The sequence below is a fragment of the Phycodurus eques genome, chromosome 4 (genome assembly GCF_024500275.1).
Source record: "Phycodurus eques isolate BA_2022a chromosome 4, UOR_Pequ_1.1, whole genome shotgun sequence".
NCBI classification, from domain to species: Eukaryota; Metazoa; Chordata; class Actinopteri; order Syngnathiformes; family Syngnathidae; genus Phycodurus; species Phycodurus eques.
Genome location: NC_084528.1, coordinates 4,157,766 through 4,177,842, shown reverse-complemented (window position 1 = coordinate 4,177,842; position 20,077 = coordinate 4,157,766). Strand labels below are relative to the sequence as shown.

At 44.9% G+C, this 20,077-nt stretch overlaps 1 protein-coding gene across 1 annotated transcript in view; it reads left to right on the top strand.

The window, feature by feature from the left end:
* LOC133401912 (IgGFc-binding protein-like) overlaps nucleotides 1–16,473 on the top strand; it is a 51,467-nt gene extending 34,994 nt beyond the window's left edge. Inside the window, exons 25-35 of the mRNA XM_061675442.1 lie at nucleotides 136–281; nucleotides 679–1,025; nucleotides 5,290–5,513; nucleotides 5,816–5,957; nucleotides 10,132–10,468; nucleotides 10,552–10,668; nucleotides 10,764–10,865; nucleotides 13,060–13,255; nucleotides 14,223–14,486; nucleotides 15,834–15,976; nucleotides 16,098–16,473. Coding sequence (XP_061531426.1) covers nucleotides 136–281; nucleotides 679–1,025; nucleotides 5,290–5,513; nucleotides 5,816–5,957; nucleotides 10,132–10,468; nucleotides 10,552–10,668; nucleotides 10,764–10,865; nucleotides 13,060–13,255; nucleotides 14,223–14,486; nucleotides 15,834–15,976; nucleotides 16,098–16,325 — 2,246 coding nt within the window. The 3' untranslated portion in view covers nucleotides 16,326–16,473. The remainder of the gene's footprint in view (nucleotides 1–135; nucleotides 282–678; nucleotides 1,026–5,289; nucleotides 5,514–5,815; nucleotides 5,958–10,131; nucleotides 10,469–10,551; nucleotides 10,669–10,763; nucleotides 10,866–13,059; nucleotides 13,256–14,222; nucleotides 14,487–15,833; nucleotides 15,977–16,097) is intronic.
* Nucleotides 16,474–20,077: the final 3,604 nt, after the last annotated feature.

The following is a 20,077-nucleotide window of genomic DNA, read 5'->3' as shown; positions in this document are numbered from 1 at the left end:
AAGCACGGATAGATGAGTTTCGTACCTTACTGGCCCACTCACAGCCCGAACCGAACCCATCAAGCAATTTGGGATGCAGATCAATGATCTCTGAGCTCACACGTGTTAATATTGAACTTATTTCAACCTCACCAGGTGTTGATCCCTCCCTGCCAGAGGTAACTGTGACAACCAAAAATGAGCTCCGTGGGAACTCTGAAGGCTCCTTTGTGCGTTCGGCTACTGTGGAGCTGTTGGGCCACTCAATCGCCATTCCAAAAGATGAAAGAGGCTTTGTATTGGTAGGTCTGCTGGAAGTAAAATATAGTGAAAATCACTGTACAGTATATTGTTTCTTTTCAGTGCTACAGAGCGACTCGCTTTTTTTAGATTTTAAAATGGTCCAGGATTTAATTACTGACGTTGGCATGTTGTGCTTCAGCTGTGCTGTGATTCACATTTCTGTCTTCCCTTCCTGCTCTGTCTGACTGTACCATCACTGGCTGGCTATGAAGTGTTGGGGTAGTCTACATGTCATTCTTTATACACAGCATCAGTGATTGCACCTGATCCCTATCAGCACCCTACCCAGCACAGCCCAATTTTCATTTAGTTTCAATCTTTCTGTAAAATCAGCTACCCTCACGTACAGGCCAAGGTACCTATCATAGCTTATACATCTCAATTTTCCCTCTTTAGGTGGATGGAATTAAGACTGGTGTCCCAGTCTTCCTAGAAGGAGGCAGTATTTCTATAACAGAGTCGGGAATAAGAGGCTTCCTCCAGAGTGATATTGGAATTACTGTCACGTTTGATTGGTCTACACTGGTCATGGTTTCCCTCAGCAGCAGCTATTATGGTAATGTGGTTGGGCTATGTGGCAACTACAATGGCAACAAGAACGATGAGATGACAATTCCTGGAGGCCGCACAGCAGTCAATGTGACAGACTGGGCGGGAACATGGAGCATTCCGGATGGTGACCCATTCTGTTACCATTACTGCGATGGAGTGTGTCCTCAATGCTCTGAAGAGGACCGCGTAAGGTAACATTCAGCAAATCACACCCGATTAGTGAGTTGAGGACAGCTTTGGAGCATGTCTAGGCAATTGACTACATGTACTGTAGATTTGCATCTACAGTGTGTTCTGTGAATAAGAGCTTGGCAAAAGTAAGGACGACGCAGGAACTAACCTTGTGTGGGGAGCTGCTGAGTGTAGCCAACCATCTACCTTAGCTAGTTGAGGACAAAAAAGGCACTTCAGTTCGCATGTTCTGTTGGTATTTTAGTTATCTTGGACACCTATCCTGAGTTAAGAATCTGCCACACACAATTTTTCCAGTATTAGCCTGTTCCTGTGAAAACATTCATGGAACAGTCTACATTGTTGATAGTTTTCAGAAGACAAAATGGAAAGAAAAAGTAAGACACAGTAGCTTACAAAGTGACTACACCCCTCATATTTTTGGAAATATTGAATTATATGTTTTCATCAGACAACACTTAAGACTGGGACTTTGCTACAACGTAAAGTCATCAGTGTACAGTAGGTATAACAATGTACATTTACTGTCTCGTCACTGATGGTGTAGTGGTACACTCGCCTGACTTTGGTGCAGGCAGCGTGGGTTCAGTTCCCACTCAGTGACGTTGTGAATGTGAGTGCGAATGGTTTTCCGTGTCTATATGTGCCCTGCGACTCACTGGCGACCAGTTCAGGGTGTAGTCCGCCCTTCGCCAGAAGTCAGCTGGGATAGGCTCCAGCGTCCCGCGACCCTGACCAGGACAAGCGGTGTTGAAAATGGATGGAAATGGATGGATTTACTGTCTCCTCAACATACAGTCATTAATGTCAGCCACTGGGAACAAAAGTGACGCCCCTAAGAGAGAATATCCAAAATGTGCCCAAAGTCTCAACATTATTTGTGACCAACATTATTTTTCAGCAGTGTCCTAACCTTCTTGGGCATGGAGTTCACCAAAGCTTCACAGGTTGCCAATGGAATCCTCTTCCACTCCTCCATGAGGAAATCACCGTATTGGTGCATGTTAGAGACCTTGTGCTCGGGAGTTGGTTGATATATTGTGTGTGCAGGAAAGGCAGTAAGGTTAGAAGCTTAGGAGCAGCGTTCAAATTATTTTACCCTGGTGTCGATGGAAAGAGAAATAGAGTAGGGGTTATTTTAAAGAAAGGGTTAGCTAAGAATGGCTTGGAGGTGAAAAGAGTGTGAGATCGAGTGATGAGGCTCAAACCTGAAATGGAGGTTGTTATGTATGAAGTAATTACTGGCTATGCCCCACTGGTAGGATGTGACCTAGAGGTGAAAGAGAAATTCTGGAATGAGTGAGACAAAGTCTTTCTGAGCATCACAGAGAGAGATTGTAATGGAAATGATGACAGATTAGAGACAGTGGCGCTGAAGAGATGACAGGAATGAGAGCTGGAGGTAGCAGAAATGAAGATGTTGAGGTTCTCTCTAGGCATGACCAGGTTGGATAGGATTATAAATAAGACCATCAGACGGACAGCCAAGGTTAGATGTTTTGGAGACAAAGTTAGAAAGAGCAGGCTTTGATTGTTTGAACACACCCAGAGGCGAGATTGTGAGTATATTGGTCGAAGAGTGATGAGGATGGAGCTGCCAAGCAAGAGAGCTAGCGGAAGACCAAAGAGAAGGTAGATGATAGATGTAGTGAGGGAAGACACGACGGCAGTTAGAGAGGAGGATGCAGGAGATAGGCTTATATGGAAAAGGATGACACGCTGTGGTGTCCCCTAACACGGGACAAGCCAAAAGCTAAAGAAGAAGACAAAGACAAAGAGACCTTGTGCTCCTCATTAGTTTCCAGATTAGATCCACCTATGACAATCTACCTTGTCTTCGAAACCTCCACCAATGGTTTGGTGCTGAGGACACTTTAGTGCCAGCATCACTCAGGAAGCCCAAGACAGTTACACTTCCATGGTTGACTGTAGGAACATTTGTCTTTGTATTCCTCACTTGATTGCCACCTCACACATCCAGCCATCCATTTTCTGAGCCGCTTCTCCTCACTAGGGTCGCGGGCGTGCTGAAGCCTATCCCAGCGATCATTGGGCAGGAGGCGGAGTACACCCTGAACTGGTTGCCAGTCAATCGCAGGGCACATACAAACAAACAACCATTCGCACTCACAGTCAAACCTACGGGCAATTTAGAGTCTGCAATTCATGCATGTTTTTGGGATATGGGAGGAAACCGGAGTGCCTGGAGAAAACCCATGCAGGCATGGGGAGAACATGCAAACTCCACACAGGCGGGGCCGGGGATTGAACCCCGGTCCTCAGAAATGTGAGGCTGACGCTCTAACTACCGTGCCGCCCCACCTCACACACTTTAACCAAAATAACGCACCCTCTTAACCAAGGAAGTTTAATTTTGTCTCATCAAAGCACTGTCTGCTTGTCTTCAGCAAACTGCTTGCGGGCTTTCTTGTGCATCCTCTTCAGAAGAGGCTTCTTTCTGGGACGATGGCCATGCAGACCAATTTGATGCAGTGTACATCTTCAAGTATAATATTCATATTGAGCAACAATTATTATTTTTAAGATCCTTGGCGAGGGAGCGAACTGAGGCTCTCTTCCAGGGACCAGTATCAGAGAGTGGGAGTGACACCACCAAATTTAAAACATCTTCTCCCCATTTACACATTGAGTCACATGACACCAGGGAAGGAAAATGTCTAATTTGTACATTTTCCATAAAGAGTGTACACCCGTTTGTTGCCTGTGGTTTTGATATGAATGGCTGTGAGATATTTTGAGTGGACCGTAAATTTATTCTGTTGAATAAACTGTATACTGACAACTTTCCATTGTAGCAAAGTCTCATTTCATCCGTGTTCTCCCATGTTAAAATCAGATTAAATAGTTACAAAAATTAGAGTAGTATATTCACTTTAGTGAGATACTGTAGACTCACTGTTAACGTTTACATAAGTACCAGAAAAAACATCCGTCCATTTTCTTCCGCTTATCCAAGGTTGGGACGCGGGGGCAGTAGCTCTAAAAGGGAAGCTCAGACTTCCCTCTCCCCAGCCACCTCATCTAGCTCTTCTGGGGGGATCCCGAGGCGTTCCCAGGCCAGCCGGGAAACATAGTGTTTCCAGTGTGTCCTGGGTCGTCCCCGGGGTCACCGCAACAGGGAGGCGTCCTAATCAGATGCCCGAGCCAACTCATCTGGCTCCCCTCAATGTGGAGGAGCCGTGGCTCTACTCTTGAGCCCCTCCCGAATGACCGAGCTTCTCACCCTTTCTCTAAGGGAAAGACACTGCGGAGAAAACTAATTTCGGCCACTTGTACCCGGGATCTTGTTCTTTCGGTCATGACCCACAGCTTGTGGAGATAGGTGAGAGTAGGAACGTAGATCGACTGGTAAATTGAGAGCCTCGCCTTTTGACTTAGCTCCTTCTTCACCACAGTGGACCGATACAACATATGCATCACTGCAGACGCTGCACCACTCCGCCTGTCGATCCCCTGCTCCATTCTTCCCTCACTCATGAACGAGACCCCAAGATATTTGAACTCCTCCACTCGGGACAGGATCTCATCCCCGACCTGGAGAGGGCTCTTCACCCTTTTCCGACTGAGGACCATGGTCTCAGATTTGGAGGTGCTGATTTTCATCCCAACCGCTTCACACTCGACTGCAAACCGCTCCAGTGAGAGTTGGAGATCTTGGCTTGATGAGGTCAACAGAACCACATCATCTGCAAAAAGCAGAGATGCAATATTAAGGCCACCAAACCGGACCCTTCCATGCCTCGGCTGTGCCTAGAAATTCTCTCCATAAAAGTTATGAACAGAAACGGTGACAAAGGGCAGCCTTGGCGGAGTCAAACCATCACCAGAAACGAATCCGACTTTGGTGTGACTGTGAGGGCAAATGGTTGTTTGTTTATATGTGCCCTGCGATTGGCTGCCGACCAGTTCAGGGTGTACCCCGGCTCCAGCACACCCGCGACCCTAGTGAGGATAAGCGGTACGGAAAATGGATGGATTATCATAATAATAATAATAATTATTATTATTATTGCTGTTGTTGTTGTTATTGTTATGATTATTAAGGAAGTATGTTTGCCTGTAAAAAAAATAATAATAATAATGCTCATAATGGTTATGGTTGTCAACACGTTTTTTAAGTAGTATTGACATATTTTTCCTCAAAGCAGTTATACTGTAGTTGCATTAATTTGTACATTTTTTAATTATTATTATTTTTTAACTGAACAAAAATTTTTTTTTGTCCCTCTATTCCTATTTCAGATACACTGGTCCTGAATTCTGTGGGATACTGAGCAATAAGAAGGGGCCTTTTTCTCGTTGCCACGGTCGTGTGCCAGTCAGGGAGGCTGTGTCAGAGTGCTTGTACGATGTCTGTCTCAATGCAGGACGACATGAAGTACTGTGTGAGTCCTTGAGCAATTACCTTGCTGAGTGCCAGGAAGCAGGAGCAACTGTGTTACCATGGAGACCACAGGCCAACTGCAGTAAGTTTTTTACATTGAAGATAAAACAGCATGTTTTGTGCTTTATGCTACACGCCACTGAAATATAATTCAGAATATCTACATAGCACAATCACAGAAATTACTACAGACATGCAGTGCAGTTCTACACTGCAGCAAAGTACTCACAGTAATAAAAACTATTACCTCTGATTAATATTGAACATTGTAAAAGGGCTAACCCCTTGTAAAAGAAGACTATTATATTATTTAAGTTAACAATGTTTACAGTAAAACAGTGAAACTGTGTTTTTTTACAAGATATTTTCTCCCTCTGCCCTCAGCTCTTGAATGTCCAGACAACAGTCATTATGAGGTGTGTGGCCCAGCCTGCCCAGCCAGCTGTGCTGCTCAGCCAGAAGTGTGCCACAAGGCGTGTGTTGAAGGCTGTTTCTGTGACCACGGATATGTTGTCAGCCGAAATGGGTGAATGCAAACGTCCCATTTTTTTCCATTGCCATGTGCTACCTGTGACCTAATGTAGAATATCTGCCCTAATTTTATTGGCTGTTCTTCATCGCAACAAAATTATCAAAATCAAGTTTCCGCTGCTTGATCAGAGGACTCAAGTAGGGTTCCAAATCCTTATGGTTATTAACAACACAGTGTTTCTGGAACGTAGGACCCAACCCAGTTTAGGCAATATACAATAATCAGATCAGATTTGATCATTTCCCTCTCCGTCCGATCAAAGTCAGCAAAGACCCGATTCTTAAATGTCTCTAAAAGATTATCCTGGCTGATTATTCTGTGGTGTGGGGTGTATTAAGAATACGTTTTCCTCATTGATCTAATCAGAAACCATTGGGGTTGAAAATCGTCAATATTTACCATCACAAAGCCTTAAGTGTGTGGTCAGCACCGAGTTCGGTTGAACCTCAGACTCTGTGATTGTGATGTGAACCGGAATAATATGTAATTAGGAAGCAACCTGAAGCTTGGCTATTGTTGGACACAAGCGCAACTGGTTTCACAATTGGTTTGTGTTTATTACGTTTTAAACTGGGTATAAAAGTGGAGAAAAAAGATGACCCTCGTACACTGTATTCCATAAATTACATATTTGATGATGGCCAGCCATATCTTGGCCAGCCAAGCAAGAATCTTGCTGTCTTGAGTGATTTCTCACAAAGATACAAGTTGATGGTCTACCTACTGGTCATTAATGTTTGACGCACCTCTGATGGCGTTGCCTTGGCGCAAGTGTATTCCTCTGAACACCTCTCTGGGCATAAAGGGGTCATCAACTGGGGACTACTAGTCATAGATGTTTCACTTCTTTAAGCCTTTTACATCTTCTGATGGTAGAGCGATTGCAGAGATCTCTCCCTGCCACTCGCTGCTAATGTCCCAGGTGTTTTTTGGCCCACAACTCCTGTGCTTCCTTATTAGCCACAGCCAGAAGCTGCCCCTCCCTCCTTCCTCCGCTAGTTATTTGATGCCTTTCCGAAACCCTGCTCCTGATCATTCTATGCCGTGGAGCAGGCGAACGGTTGAGGACCCAACAAAACCCGTGCATCCCACTTTGATGGTACAAGTGATGGCTTTCCAGCCAGACTCCCCGCACTCTTCTGCCAGGTCTGCATACTTTGAACGCTTCTGCTAGTTAGCAGGCTCCATCTCCTTTTCCCAAGGGACAGAGAGCTCCACCAACTTGAGGGTCTCTCGTGGCTCTGACCACATGATCACATCTGGCCGGATCGATTTTTCTCTTCCTGGAGAATTGGAGCTTTCTTCCCAGGTTGATCCTGTTGGATCACTCACTCACTGTCATTTGAGAGGAGTCTTATCACCCGATCTCGAAGGGAAAGCCTAGACACTCTGCGGAGAAAACTCATTTCGGCCACTTGTATCCGGGATCTTGTTCTTTCGGTCATGACCCACAGGATGTGACCATAGGTGAGGGTAGGAAGGTAGATCGACCTTTCGTCTTAGCTCCTTCTTACCACAACGGACCGATACAAAGTCCGCGTCACTGCAGACGCTGCACCGATCCGCCTGTCGATCTCTCGTTCCCTTCTTCCCTCACTCGTGAACAAGACCCCAAGATATTTTAACTCCTCCACTTGGGGAATGATCTCAGATCTCTCCAACCTGGAGAGGGCACTCCACCCTTTTCCGACTGAGTACATTGGTCTCAGATTTAGAAGTGCTGATTCTCATCCCAGCCGCTTCACACTCTGGTGCGAACCGCTCCAGTGAGAGTTGGAGATCACAGCTTGATGAAGCCAACAGGACCACATCATCTGCAAAAAGCAAAGATGCAATACTGAGGCCACCAAACCGAACCCCCTCTATGCCTTGGCTGCGCCTAGAAATTCTGTCCATAAAAGTTATGAATAGAATCGGTGACAAAGGGCAGCCTTGGCGGAGTCCAACCCTCATCAGCAGGGAGTCCGACTCCATGCAAATCTCATCCACCCCTGGGCCCGAGGAGCTTTTTAACCGCCTCGGTGACCTCAACCCCAGAGATAGGAGAGCCCACCTCAAGGGAAGGTGTGTCGGTGGAATTGAGGAGGTCTTCGAAGTAGTCTCCACACCGACTCACAACGTCCCAAGTTGAGGTCAATAGCACCTCATCCTCACTATACACAGTGTTTATGGTGGACTGCTTCCCCCTCCTGAGATGGCGGATGGTGAACCAGAATTTCCTTGAAGCCGTCCGGAAGTCGTCCTCCATGGCCTCACCGAACTCCTCCCACGTTTTTGCCTCAGCGATCGCCAAAGCTGCATTCCGCTTGGCCAGCCGGTACCAATCAGCTGCCTCAGGAGTCCCACAGGCCAAAAAGGCCCGATAGGACTCATTCAGCTTGACGGCATCCCTCACCGCTGTTGTCCACCAATGGGTCCGGGGATTGCCGCCACGACAGGCACCGACTACCTTACGGCCACAGCTCCAGTCGGCCGCCTCGGCAATAGAAGCGCCGAACATGGTCCACTCGGACTCAATGTCCCCCAACTCCCGCAAGACGTGGGTGAAGTTGTCCCGGAGGTGGGAGTTGAAACGCCTTCTGACAGGGGATTCTGCCAGACGTTCCCAGCAGACTCTCACAATATGTTTGGGCCTGCCTGGTCGGACCGGCATCTTCCCCCACCATCGGACTCAACTCACCAACAGGTGGTGATCAGTTGACAGCTCTGCCCCTCTCTTAACTCGAGTGTCCAAGACATGCGTCCAAGTCCAATAACAGAAAACCACTCGGGTTCTGATTGGGGGGCCGTTCCTCCCAATCACGCCCTTCCAGGTCTCATTGCCCACGTGAGCATTGAAGTCTCTGAACTACTGTTTGGTGCATAGACATGAACAACAGTCAGGACCTGTCCCCCCACCCAAAGGCGGAGGGAGGCTCCCCTCTAATCCACCAGGGTGAACACCAACATACAGACGCCGCGCCGGGGGGGCAATAAGTATACCCACACCTGCTCGGTACCTCTCACCATGGGCAACTCCAGAGTGGAAAAGAGTCCAACCCCTCTCAAGTGGACTGGTACCAGAGCCCAAGCTGTGTGTGGAGGCGAGCCCGACTATATCTCGTCGGAACATCACACACCAGCTTGGGCTCCTTCCCTGCCAGAGAGGTGACATTCCACGTCCCTAGAGCCAGTTTCTGTAGCCAGGGATCGGATCGCCAAGGTCTCTGCCTTCGGCCACCGCCCAGCTCACACTGCACCCGACCCCTATGGCCCCTCCCCTCCCTGGGTATGCATAATACCTTGCAGTGTTTCACCCTGCTGATTGTCCTGTCGGCCTCTTTCGGACTGTTTTACTTACTCCCTGTTCGAATCTGGGAGCCAGCTGCTCTCGCTAGTTGGTCAAAGGATTCCCTCAGCCCGAACACCGTCTGAGCCTTTCCCTGCATGTGTCCCCTGTAAGCTGATCACCGTGGCAGTTCCGGTGTGTGCCAAAAAGGCTGGAAAAGGCATCTTGGTAGTCCTAGCCACTTCGTGATAACGAGTTTGCCAGCCTATCTAGCTTGTGTGCAACTGAGGAGGAGACTTTGCTCATCTTAAGAAGCACATCACCCTTGGGTGCAGCATGAACTGGTCACGCCATACTTTGTAGTTCCCGGGGAGCTGGCTCTGACTGATCCTGGCCTGGCCTTTCCTCCTTCTGCCTGTCAGAGAGGTCTGCTGTGGAGGTTCGGCCTAGGCTATGGACAGGTTGACTTGACAGCAGTGGTATTTCTTCACCGCCTGTGACAAAGATCTGCTGATGGTTGCTTCTGACCCCCATTCTGAGTAACAGGCTGCAAGATTTAACCGGTCTGATCTTCATCCTCACCCACCCCGCAAGCTCGTCAATCCTCTTCAGCAGTATTATTGTACATGCTGCTTTCTGAAGAATGCTGTTGACGATGTCCATATAGGCCCTCATCAAATTGTCCATTATTCAGGTATAGTAGCAAAATTGGCCATGTAGCTTAGATACAGGGTTCCTACAGGTGCGATGTAACTCGAATTAGTACATAAATTGGAACATGCCGTAGTCCTGTTCAAAGTAGTTCAAACTTGGCCATTCGTAAACTTGAAACATCGTACTGTATATGGGAATGAAAGCCACTGTGACATGTCCTCTGATATCCATTCTGATGTTTTTCAGATGTGTTGAAAAGGAGAAGGGCTGTGGCTGTAACCATGACGGATATTATTACCTGCCGGGTGAGGTGTTCTGGGCTGACTCTCAGTGTAAAAAACAATGTCTGTGTGATGCTGCGACACAAACGATACAATGTAAACCAAAGGGGTGTCGAACCGGGGAACAGTGCCAAGTTGTGGATGGCGTCCAGGACTGTTATTCAATCAGCTTCAAGACTTGCTCTGCACGTGGAGATCCTCACTTCTACACCTTTGATGGATTAAAGTTTGACTTCCAGGGCAATTGTGTCTACCGACTGGCCACTGTGTGTAAAAACCCTGAAGGTCTTCAACACTTTGAGGTACATTAATGAATGTGGTTTGGTTGTTGCAGATGGAAAATGATTGGTGTCACCTCTTCTGTTTTTATGTCCTCTCCACTCAGGTAAACCTGGAAAACAACAATCGTGGAAACAGAAGAGTTTCTTATGCCAAGGTGGTGACTGTAAAAGTCTTTGGAAATACATACACATTCTCAGTGGACAACCCACATAAAGTACTGGTAAGTTACATAGACACACACACACACACACACACAACACACACGCACAAACAGACGCAGTTTAAATTATGTGTGTGTTTATTTTTTTGCTGCAGGTGGACAAGGTGAAAAACTCTCTGCCCTTCTCCTCCAATCAATCACTGGTTCAGGTTTATCGCAGGTACAGACTGGCTGTACTTGAAACTGCCTTTTTAAAGGTATGAAAAACCCTTCAAAAACAATTTACAGTTGTTGTGGTGACAACACATTTGACTTATGATCAAAATTCATCATATCAAAGGCATACTACATGTGTGCAAAATTGCTGGCAAACTTCTTTTTTTAAAAAAATTCATTCTGGCGTCTGCGAACGTTTTTTAAACGAAAGTTCATTTCAGGCTTTGTTTGAACACACTGCAGTATATACGAGCCTTCATAAGTTGGGGGATAAACGCTGTATTCGGCAAGGCCTCCATTTATGTTTACTGTACGTGCACGAGGCGCGTTCAGGGGCACACTGTAAATAGGAAAAGAAAATTTCTTTTGGTACATAATTGTAAAAATTGATAACTAGGAAAAATATTATTTTTTATTTCTTTAGTTAAAATACTGAACCGTGACACTGTCATAATATGGAATTCATTGTTTTTTAATATAAGACGAGATAAGATAAAATATTTAGTTTATATAGTCAGCCTGAGCTGCTTGGAATGCAAAGTTATCAATGTCCTTTCACCATCATTCCTGTCATTCCAGTTAGATTAAAATTTTGAATCATGAACCATGAACTGAACTAATTCATATTTGGAAAGGTGAACTGATCTTGAACACTGGGTACTCTAGCAGGACAGTGAATCAAAATGCGCAGTCTTAACAGCTCTAAATCCTATTGAACATAGAGTATATGGAAGGAGTGTTTAAAGTTATTTCATTGCCATTTGTGAGTTTTTCTTTCTTTAACAGAAGAATCCCAACAATTTTGTTTGTCTATTTGTCTGTACTGAAATCTGTTAGTTAGATTATCCCACAAGCCGTTGTGTATGTCCGTGTCTTTGTACCGTTACATGGTATCACTGTGCGCTAGAAAAAAGTGATGATGACGACGACAAAGAATACAGTTCAACACGTTGAGTACTGTAAGTCTCAGAATTACTGTATGTTGGATTTCAAAATCATTATCAGTGAATTGAGCATTTTATCATATAAGTGCAGGAAGTTTTAGTTTTTTTCATATTAAATGTGCACACAATACAAAGTACCAGTACTTTGAAACTTACAACATAACTGAGTCCATCCATCCATCCATTTTCCTCACTTATCCAGGGTCACGTCATGGGGGCAGCAGCCTTAGCAGGGAAGCCCAAACTTCCCTCTCCCCAGCCACTTCATCCAGCTCTTCCAAAGGTATCCTGAGGTGTTCTCAGGCCAGACTACAAACAGAGTCTCTCCAGTGTGATCTGGGGCCTTCCACAGGGCCTCCTCCCAGCGGAATGTGCCCGCAACACCTCACCCGAGATGCCTCCAGGAGGCATCTGAACCAGGTGCCTCCAGGAGGCATCTGAACCAGGTGCCTCCAGGAGGCATCTGAACCAGGTGCCTCCAGGAGGCATCTGAACCAGGTGCCTCCTGGACCGAGTGTGGTTCCTCCCGATGCAGAGGATCAGCGGCTCTACTCAGACCCCCTTCCGAATGACTGATTTTCTCACCCTATATCTTGTTATTTTGGTCATTACCCACAGCACCTTACCATAGGTTAGGATGAGAATTTATATCGACCAGTAAATGTATAACTTCACCTTTCGACTAGGCTCCCTCGTCACTATGACAGACCGCTGCAGAGTCCACATCACTACAGACGCTGCACCAATCCACCTGTCGATCTCAATTTTCTTGTCAGGGCCTCTTGACCTTACTCCTTCCCTGCCAGAGAGGTGACGTTCTACATCCCTAGAGCCAGCTTCTGTAACAATGCTTTGAATCGCCATCCAGTTCACACTGCCCTTGACCCCCTGGGCCACTCTCACTGGTGGTTCCAGAGGGGGGCCCGGGTGACCTGCAACCTGGGGGGGGGGGGGGAAGAAAACATGGTCCATTTTGCATCATACGAGGTTCTGAGCTGTGCTTTGTCTGGCCGATCACCTAGGACCTGTCAGCCCTAGGTGGCCCTACCAGGGACATAAAGCAACTTAGCTCTGAGGATCATCGCAACAGATAAAACACTCCACCACGGTGAGGTGACGGGTCAAGCAAGGGGTACTCAGTGCAGTTAATAGAAAAACAACGTTTTCCAGTTTGAAGAACAGTTCTTTGCGCCACATTCTTTCATAAAACCAACATAGTCTACATGTGTTTGTTTTGGTGATGTATGACGACAAAATGGCTAAAATATTTCTTCCTAAATCTTTTCCTTAGGTCTCTTTTGACTTTGTAAGTGCAGTCAGAGTCCAGTTGGCGACTAGTTATCATGGTACAATGTGTGGTCTTTGTGGAAACTTTAATGATAATCCTGCTGATGACTTGATGCTGCCCAATGGGACGCCAGCTTCGAATGCCAACGAGTTCGGAGTGAACCAATGGGTGGCCAACAGGCCGGGTTGCTCTCGAGAATGTAAGCTTACTGCTGATATTTGTACTCTCTATTGTGCTGTACATTTTTATTTTAAAACACATTTTTTATATAACTCTGAAACGTCTTATTTGTTGTTTGTTTATTTACCCTCTCGGAAATGAAATACACTCACAATAATTAAAAGGATGGATGTGCCCCAAAATGAAGAGGAGCTACTGCGCACGTGTCTATGGTTTAAGATTTTTGCGCCCCAGGCCGGAAATACATCATAAATAAGACAACAACAAAGGATTCGTGACGCAGGAGAGGACCCAACAGCAGAGATCAGCAAAATGAGTAAACGTATAGGGCGTTTTCTTCTCTACATAACAGGCAAACAGGGGGGGGGGACACCCAGGTAGTGGTAGCAAGGACTTTGGGGGCTGAGACTCGACCAGACAAGGGAGCCCCCACAGGCAGGCAAGTTTGCAGGCGATACTGATAAGGATCTTTGCACTTAGTACGTACGACTTCGTGAGCTTGATGCGACGGACAGTATGACTGCTCAAGACGATCTAATGACGAGGCGGCGTTCGGGACCAGTTTAAATAGATTGTTGATGATGATTATGAAGATGATGAATTGCAGCTGGTCCCGGCTCCAACTCCTGCGCGTAGACAAACCTACGAACACACACACACAGGGAGGGGTTCAGGATACTGAGGCAGCAGCACTGACACTTTTCTTATCATTCGTTATAGTATTTATCCTGCTCATCTCCAAACAGATATGCATATATTTCAAAATTGTTATACTTTATTATTTTATGTTTCTTCTTAGTGAGTTGTGTGGCGGCACCCTAGCACACGCTATTGGCCAGCCACTTCTGCACTGCAGGTCTACACAACTCCAAAGTACAATCACAAAAATAAAAAGTAGATTGTCACATGAGGGCGACTGCTGCTGATATAAAATGAAATATTTGGTATATAAAATAAGATTGACCCTGATGAACTTCTGCTCCCAGGTAAGGGCTGTGCCCAGTCCCTCCCCCCTGACATAAAACCACCAGGCTACACATCAGTCTGTGACATCATCACGGCAGAGGATGGGCCCCTGGCTGACTGTGTAAGCCGAGTGGATTCCAAGCAGTTCCGCGAAGACTGTATCTATGACGTGATGCTTAACGATGGCAAACAGGAAGCTGCCTGTGACATCATCAGTGACTATGTGGAAGAGTGTCAGGTAAAGGGAGGCTGTGTGAAGTCGTGGAGGACCAGGCGACTCTGCTGTAAGTGCAATAACACTCTTCATCAAAAGTGCCAATAGTACGTACTCTTCAGTAGAAGTACATATACCCATCCACCCATCCATCCATCTGCCAATTAGTGTTGTCTTAACCTGTGTGACTGCTATACAGCTAACCACATTGTTCCAAGATTTGTGCTACTCTATCTCAGCAGAAGTAATGGAGCAAAAGTTAATGCACTGTCATCATTAATTATACGATTACTTACATAGATTAAATTCTAAATCCAGACATACCATACGAAATATCCTGGCACCCGGCATGCCTGATATGCAGTTTTTGTTTTGTTGTTGTCTATAATCAAAACATTTTAAAAATGTTTGCATATAAATGTTGCCTACACAATGAGGTAGATCCTCATGTCCAACATCAGTGACCTCTGAATTTACAATGCAGTTTAGATGAATCCACAAAATTTACCACAGTCGTATTCCAGAATCTTAACGACAACATGGCGACGAGTGGACAGTGCTATAGCTGCAAAGAGTGTCTGACTACCGATACATGTATTCTTGCATTTTGTTTTGGTCATGGCTTACTACGTTTGGCAAATAATCACAATTAGCAATAAAAAAAAAAACAGAAATTGTTGTTGACCTTAAAAATTCTCAACACAATGGGCTCTTATTTTCACGACCAGTGGAAATCCAGCACGGGGGCGTGGCATAAATATGTGTGGAGGTGGGCTACACGTGGTTTCGGTAATTTCACAGACGCGCACAAGCCGGCGTTATTAAAAGAGGGTGGTCTGCGTCGCCGTAGGAGTGAACACAGCCAGCTTCATTCGCCGCCAATCAAAGTCTCATCTCAAAGGCTTGTCTCATTCCCTTTAAATGGGTGCGCAATGGGTCTCACATGGAGACATCTCTGTGTGAAAGAGGACCATACGTAATGGCACCGATCCGTGCACTGTCACTGCTCTTGGCAGGTGTGGCAACAGACAATGCGAGCTGGTACCCTTATTAAATACAGAATGAGCTGGCGATACCCACCTTCGACTTCAATATGTCCGTAAACCTCATGTATCTATCCCCACACCCGATCAATTAATTTATGTTCCCGCCCCCCCACACCTGGCCCAGCCAGACGTGGTCTCAGCAGTCGTAAGTTTAGACAGCCTTTCTGCCGACACATTTTCTCCCCGCTGGGCTCATTTCCTTGGACGTACCCTCACTGTGCCATAATGCCCAACTTGTCGTAGACCAGTCTGCTAAATTGGCAACACCTGCAGCAAGCCTTGCACTTGCAAGAAAACCAGGATACGCCAGTTTATGCGCTCCTCCGCAGATACGCCAGCTACAAAAATAGAATGTTTTGTGTGTGTGTCAGGGATGCAGTGCCCAGCCAACAGTATGTACAGCATCACAGCTCCTGGCTGTCCACTCAGCTGCACCTCTCTCTCAACACCTGTTGAGTGTAAAACTCCACCCAGTGAGGGTTGCATGTGTAACCCTGGTTACTTTTTGAGCCAGGTAAGGGGACTTTTTAATTATTGTTGGTGGTGACTGTTCACCCTTGTTAGCATGGAATATACTTTATTACATCAGCAAAGCATAGGACATATTCATTCAGTACGTTTGACTTTTCTAAAAGGATCGCTGCGTGCAACTGGCTGAGTGCGGGTGCCGCTTCAAAGGCAAATACATGGAGTCAGGTGAGGCATTCTACCAGGACTGCCATCTGCCGTGTGTGTGCCATGGAGGAGTGGTGGCCTGTAAGAGGACGCCCTGCGGAAGACCTCATAAATGTGGAGTTATAGAGGGATCACTGGGCTGCTATAACATAAGGCAGCTATCACTCAGCAATCGTGGGAAAAAATGATTGTTTATATGCAAAAAAAAATCATCTCATTGACCTAAAGCCAGTTGCTCCTGATTGATTCGATAGTTTCCAAAGTAATTGTAGTTACACTGTCTAAATTTGTAAAATCACAGTTATTCTTATTTGATTGCATGGATAAATAATTCTAGCTGTGTTAACTAATGAATGAAATTAGGATTTTTTTTTTTGTTAACTGCAACTTTGATGTGATAAACTAATAATTATTTATATCAATTCTATTTCCATCATAGATGAATAATCAGTTTTTTTTTTCTAGATGCTTTAATTGAACTACCTATACACTGAAAACTAGTTGATTTAGTCTGATTTTGTTGACTCATCCTGTTCCTCTCATCATTATTAAATGAATTTCTACAGCATTTGTGTTGAGCCTGTGATCTATATACACGTAAGTTGTAAGTACATAAGATGTTATCAAAATGTTCAATTAAAGGACTAAATCAGCCACACAATTAGATACACAGGTAACACAGCCCCCTATATTTGCCTTACCCCACTCTAGTTGACCATTTTAACAAAGTTCCATTAAGATTAGGTAGTTTCATATGCAACATTAACCATGCAGTATATTTACAATCTAATGTTCTTTTTTCCACCATCCACCAGCAAGAAAACATTTAAAGCTTGGTTCCTTGCACCCATTTTCTACACAGGTTGACAAATCACCCTAACATTCACACCTATGGCTATGAGTAATTGAGAGAAACCTCATGCACAGGGAGACTCCACAAAGACATGGATCTGACTGTGAGGCAGACATGCTAATCACTATTCCACCATGGAGTCTGTATAAAACAAACAAACAAAAATGGGTAGCACTAGTAGTAAGAGAGTACCACCAATAGTCCTATCGAACAATTTATGTTGCTACTCATCTATCCATTGTTGTGTGCATTTTTTTCCACATCCTTCCACCAAATCGCTCTCGAAAAAAGATTCAAACCGCGAACCTCTATTTTGCTAGTCTTTCCTTGCCACGGGTGCCAAAGTACGTTTGTGTTCATGTCGGTTCTCTTTGTGTGAGAAGTGTGCTTCCATACCTGTTCTAAATCGGTGAATGAATATAGTGTAACGAATATTCCCAACAAAATACAATTGTCAGAGGCACCCCAACAACTGATGACTTCTGAACCCTTAGTCACCAAATCAGTTCCGCAGGACACCAGATATCTGGTTTTAACTCAAGTGGGCCCATAAAACTAGATAAAGGTCCTCCTCACTGCCTCGGGGGACTTCCCGGTAACAAAGACCTTACAGTGTCGAAGGCTACATTGTGACCGGACGTGGCAGTTCGGAATAATTGATGACAATGGATTTGTGAGTTCAACTGGCCTGAATGGATTTTTTTTAGTTAACCAAGCTCGCCATGAACCCGCCAGGAGAGTTACAAAGAGCCTTTTCACATTCTTCACAGCCCAGTCTGATTTCTCTAAACAGACTCTCTGGGATCCTTTGTAGAGTATGAGCTATGCCCACTTGCGCTTAGAAGTCACCTCCAAGCTGAATTAATGACTGCATATTAGTGTGACGTTCAGTTTTTCGAACAATAAAAACTCTGCATGGATTTTCCAAGTGTATATCGTGATATCAAGGTCATTAACGACTGCGACAGTCACCACAACTAAGATCACTTCACAAAGTTTTACATTACAAACAGGACCCAGACAAGGATGTCCACTCTCACCGATGCTATTTGCAATATTCATCGAGCCTCTTGCTGCCGCTATACATCAGAATTCTAATATTAAAAGGTATCTGTTCACTAGTGACAACACAAAATCAATCTATATGCCGATGATATTCTTCTTTACTTACAGGAGCCCAAGTATTCTCTTCAGGCAGTCTTCAATCTCATTAAAACTTTTTCCAAAAATATTAGACTACTCTATTAACTGGACAAAATCAACAATACTCCCAACAACAGCAAACTCGTGGACCCCTGCAGATCAAATCCCAGATTACCCTATTCCTATAGGAAACATTTAGGTATCAATATTTAGTCAAAACTCACAGAGCTAACCAATCTAAATTACATAACACTTCTGGGAAAAAAATCTCAGCTGATTTAAGACGCTGGAATTACTTGCCTATATCATTACTGGGACGAATAGCTACAATAAAAATGAAAACCTTACCTCAAATAAATTATTTATTTACAATGATTCCATTTAAGACCACATTTAAATGGTTTCAAATCTTACAAACTGCTGTAATACATTTTTATTCAAAAAATAAGATAAACAGAATCAGTCTATCCACTCTTCAGAAAAGTAAACAGGAGGGATGCCTAAATGTTCCCAACTTTAAACACTATTATTTAGCTAAACAATTACAATACCTCAGCAAATGGTTGCAACACACTGAGGAGTGTGATTCTTGGCTAGAATTGGAACAAACAGACTGCAACATCAAACTCCCAAAAGTCCCATTTATTTCCACGAGTCTTAAACGCCATAAATGCTTCAAGAACCCAATAATCGCATCCACCTTAACGGCTTGGTGGCAAAGCTCAGAATCTACAGGATCTCAATTAGCTCCCAATATGCTCTCCCCAATCTGTCATAATTCAGATATAGAAATTAATAATATACCCCTTCATTTTAGTACATGGGAACAATATGGAATTAACCACCTACAACAACTATTTAACAATAATGTTTTTAGGACCAGTGATGAACTCCATCCATCCATCCATTTTCTACTGCTTATTCGAGGTCGGGTCGCAGGGTCAGTAGCTTTTGCAGGGACGTCCAGATGCTCCTCTCGATGTGGAGGAGCAGCGGACCCCCTCTATGCCTCGGCTGCGCCGAGAATTTCTGTCCATAAAAGTTATGAACTGAATCGGTGACAAAGCTATGGCCCCTCCCACAGGTGGTGAGCCCATGGGAAGGGGGACCCACGTTACCCTTTCGGGCTGTGCCACCAGGCGCTCGCCTTCGAGCCCCACCACCAGGCCTGGCTCCAGTGGGGGGCCCCGGTGACCCGCGTCCGGGCAAGGGAAAACGAAGTCCATTGTTTGTCGTCATCATTAGGCGAATTTGACCCTGAAACGCTTGAAGAAATTAAATTTGAAGGAACTCAGGCAATTGACATCACCAACCTAGACAACACGTTACGCACCTCGAGTATCGACGCTAAGACGCCCAAACCCCTGTTTGGCATCCCTGGTTCCCTAACGGACCATAACTTAATAGCCTTAACCATCCTTGGTTACGGCATGATTTGCAGTTAAGACTTTACACCAATCTGATCGGCCTGATCCGTAGATAATTAATAACAATTAGCATTTTATGCTGCTTGACTGATCGGTTTTAGTCACAAGTCGCCGAGCCGATCAATGGCGTCATTGAGTAGACACAGGCGCTTACTTTCTGACCCTCTTTTCCAAATTAAATACACATTTATCCAAACCAATATATGCTACAATGCATACAATTGAATTGACCTGGAGTGACATATCATACAGAGATGTTTACATCATTTTGATTATTTAGTGACATGAAAGAAGCAAAATATGTATTAAAAACAGCTCTTAGTACATAGTACTGCAGGTTAACAACACTGCATACGACCACAATATAATACAATACAATGTTAAATACCACAATCACAATTGAATAGGTAGAATTTTTCATTTTGCTCTTGAATTGGATGTGCAGGTCAAGTGCAATTAATGTTGTAGCTGGTAAGCATAAAACACACGCGTAGAAATAAATGTTCACTCAACAGAG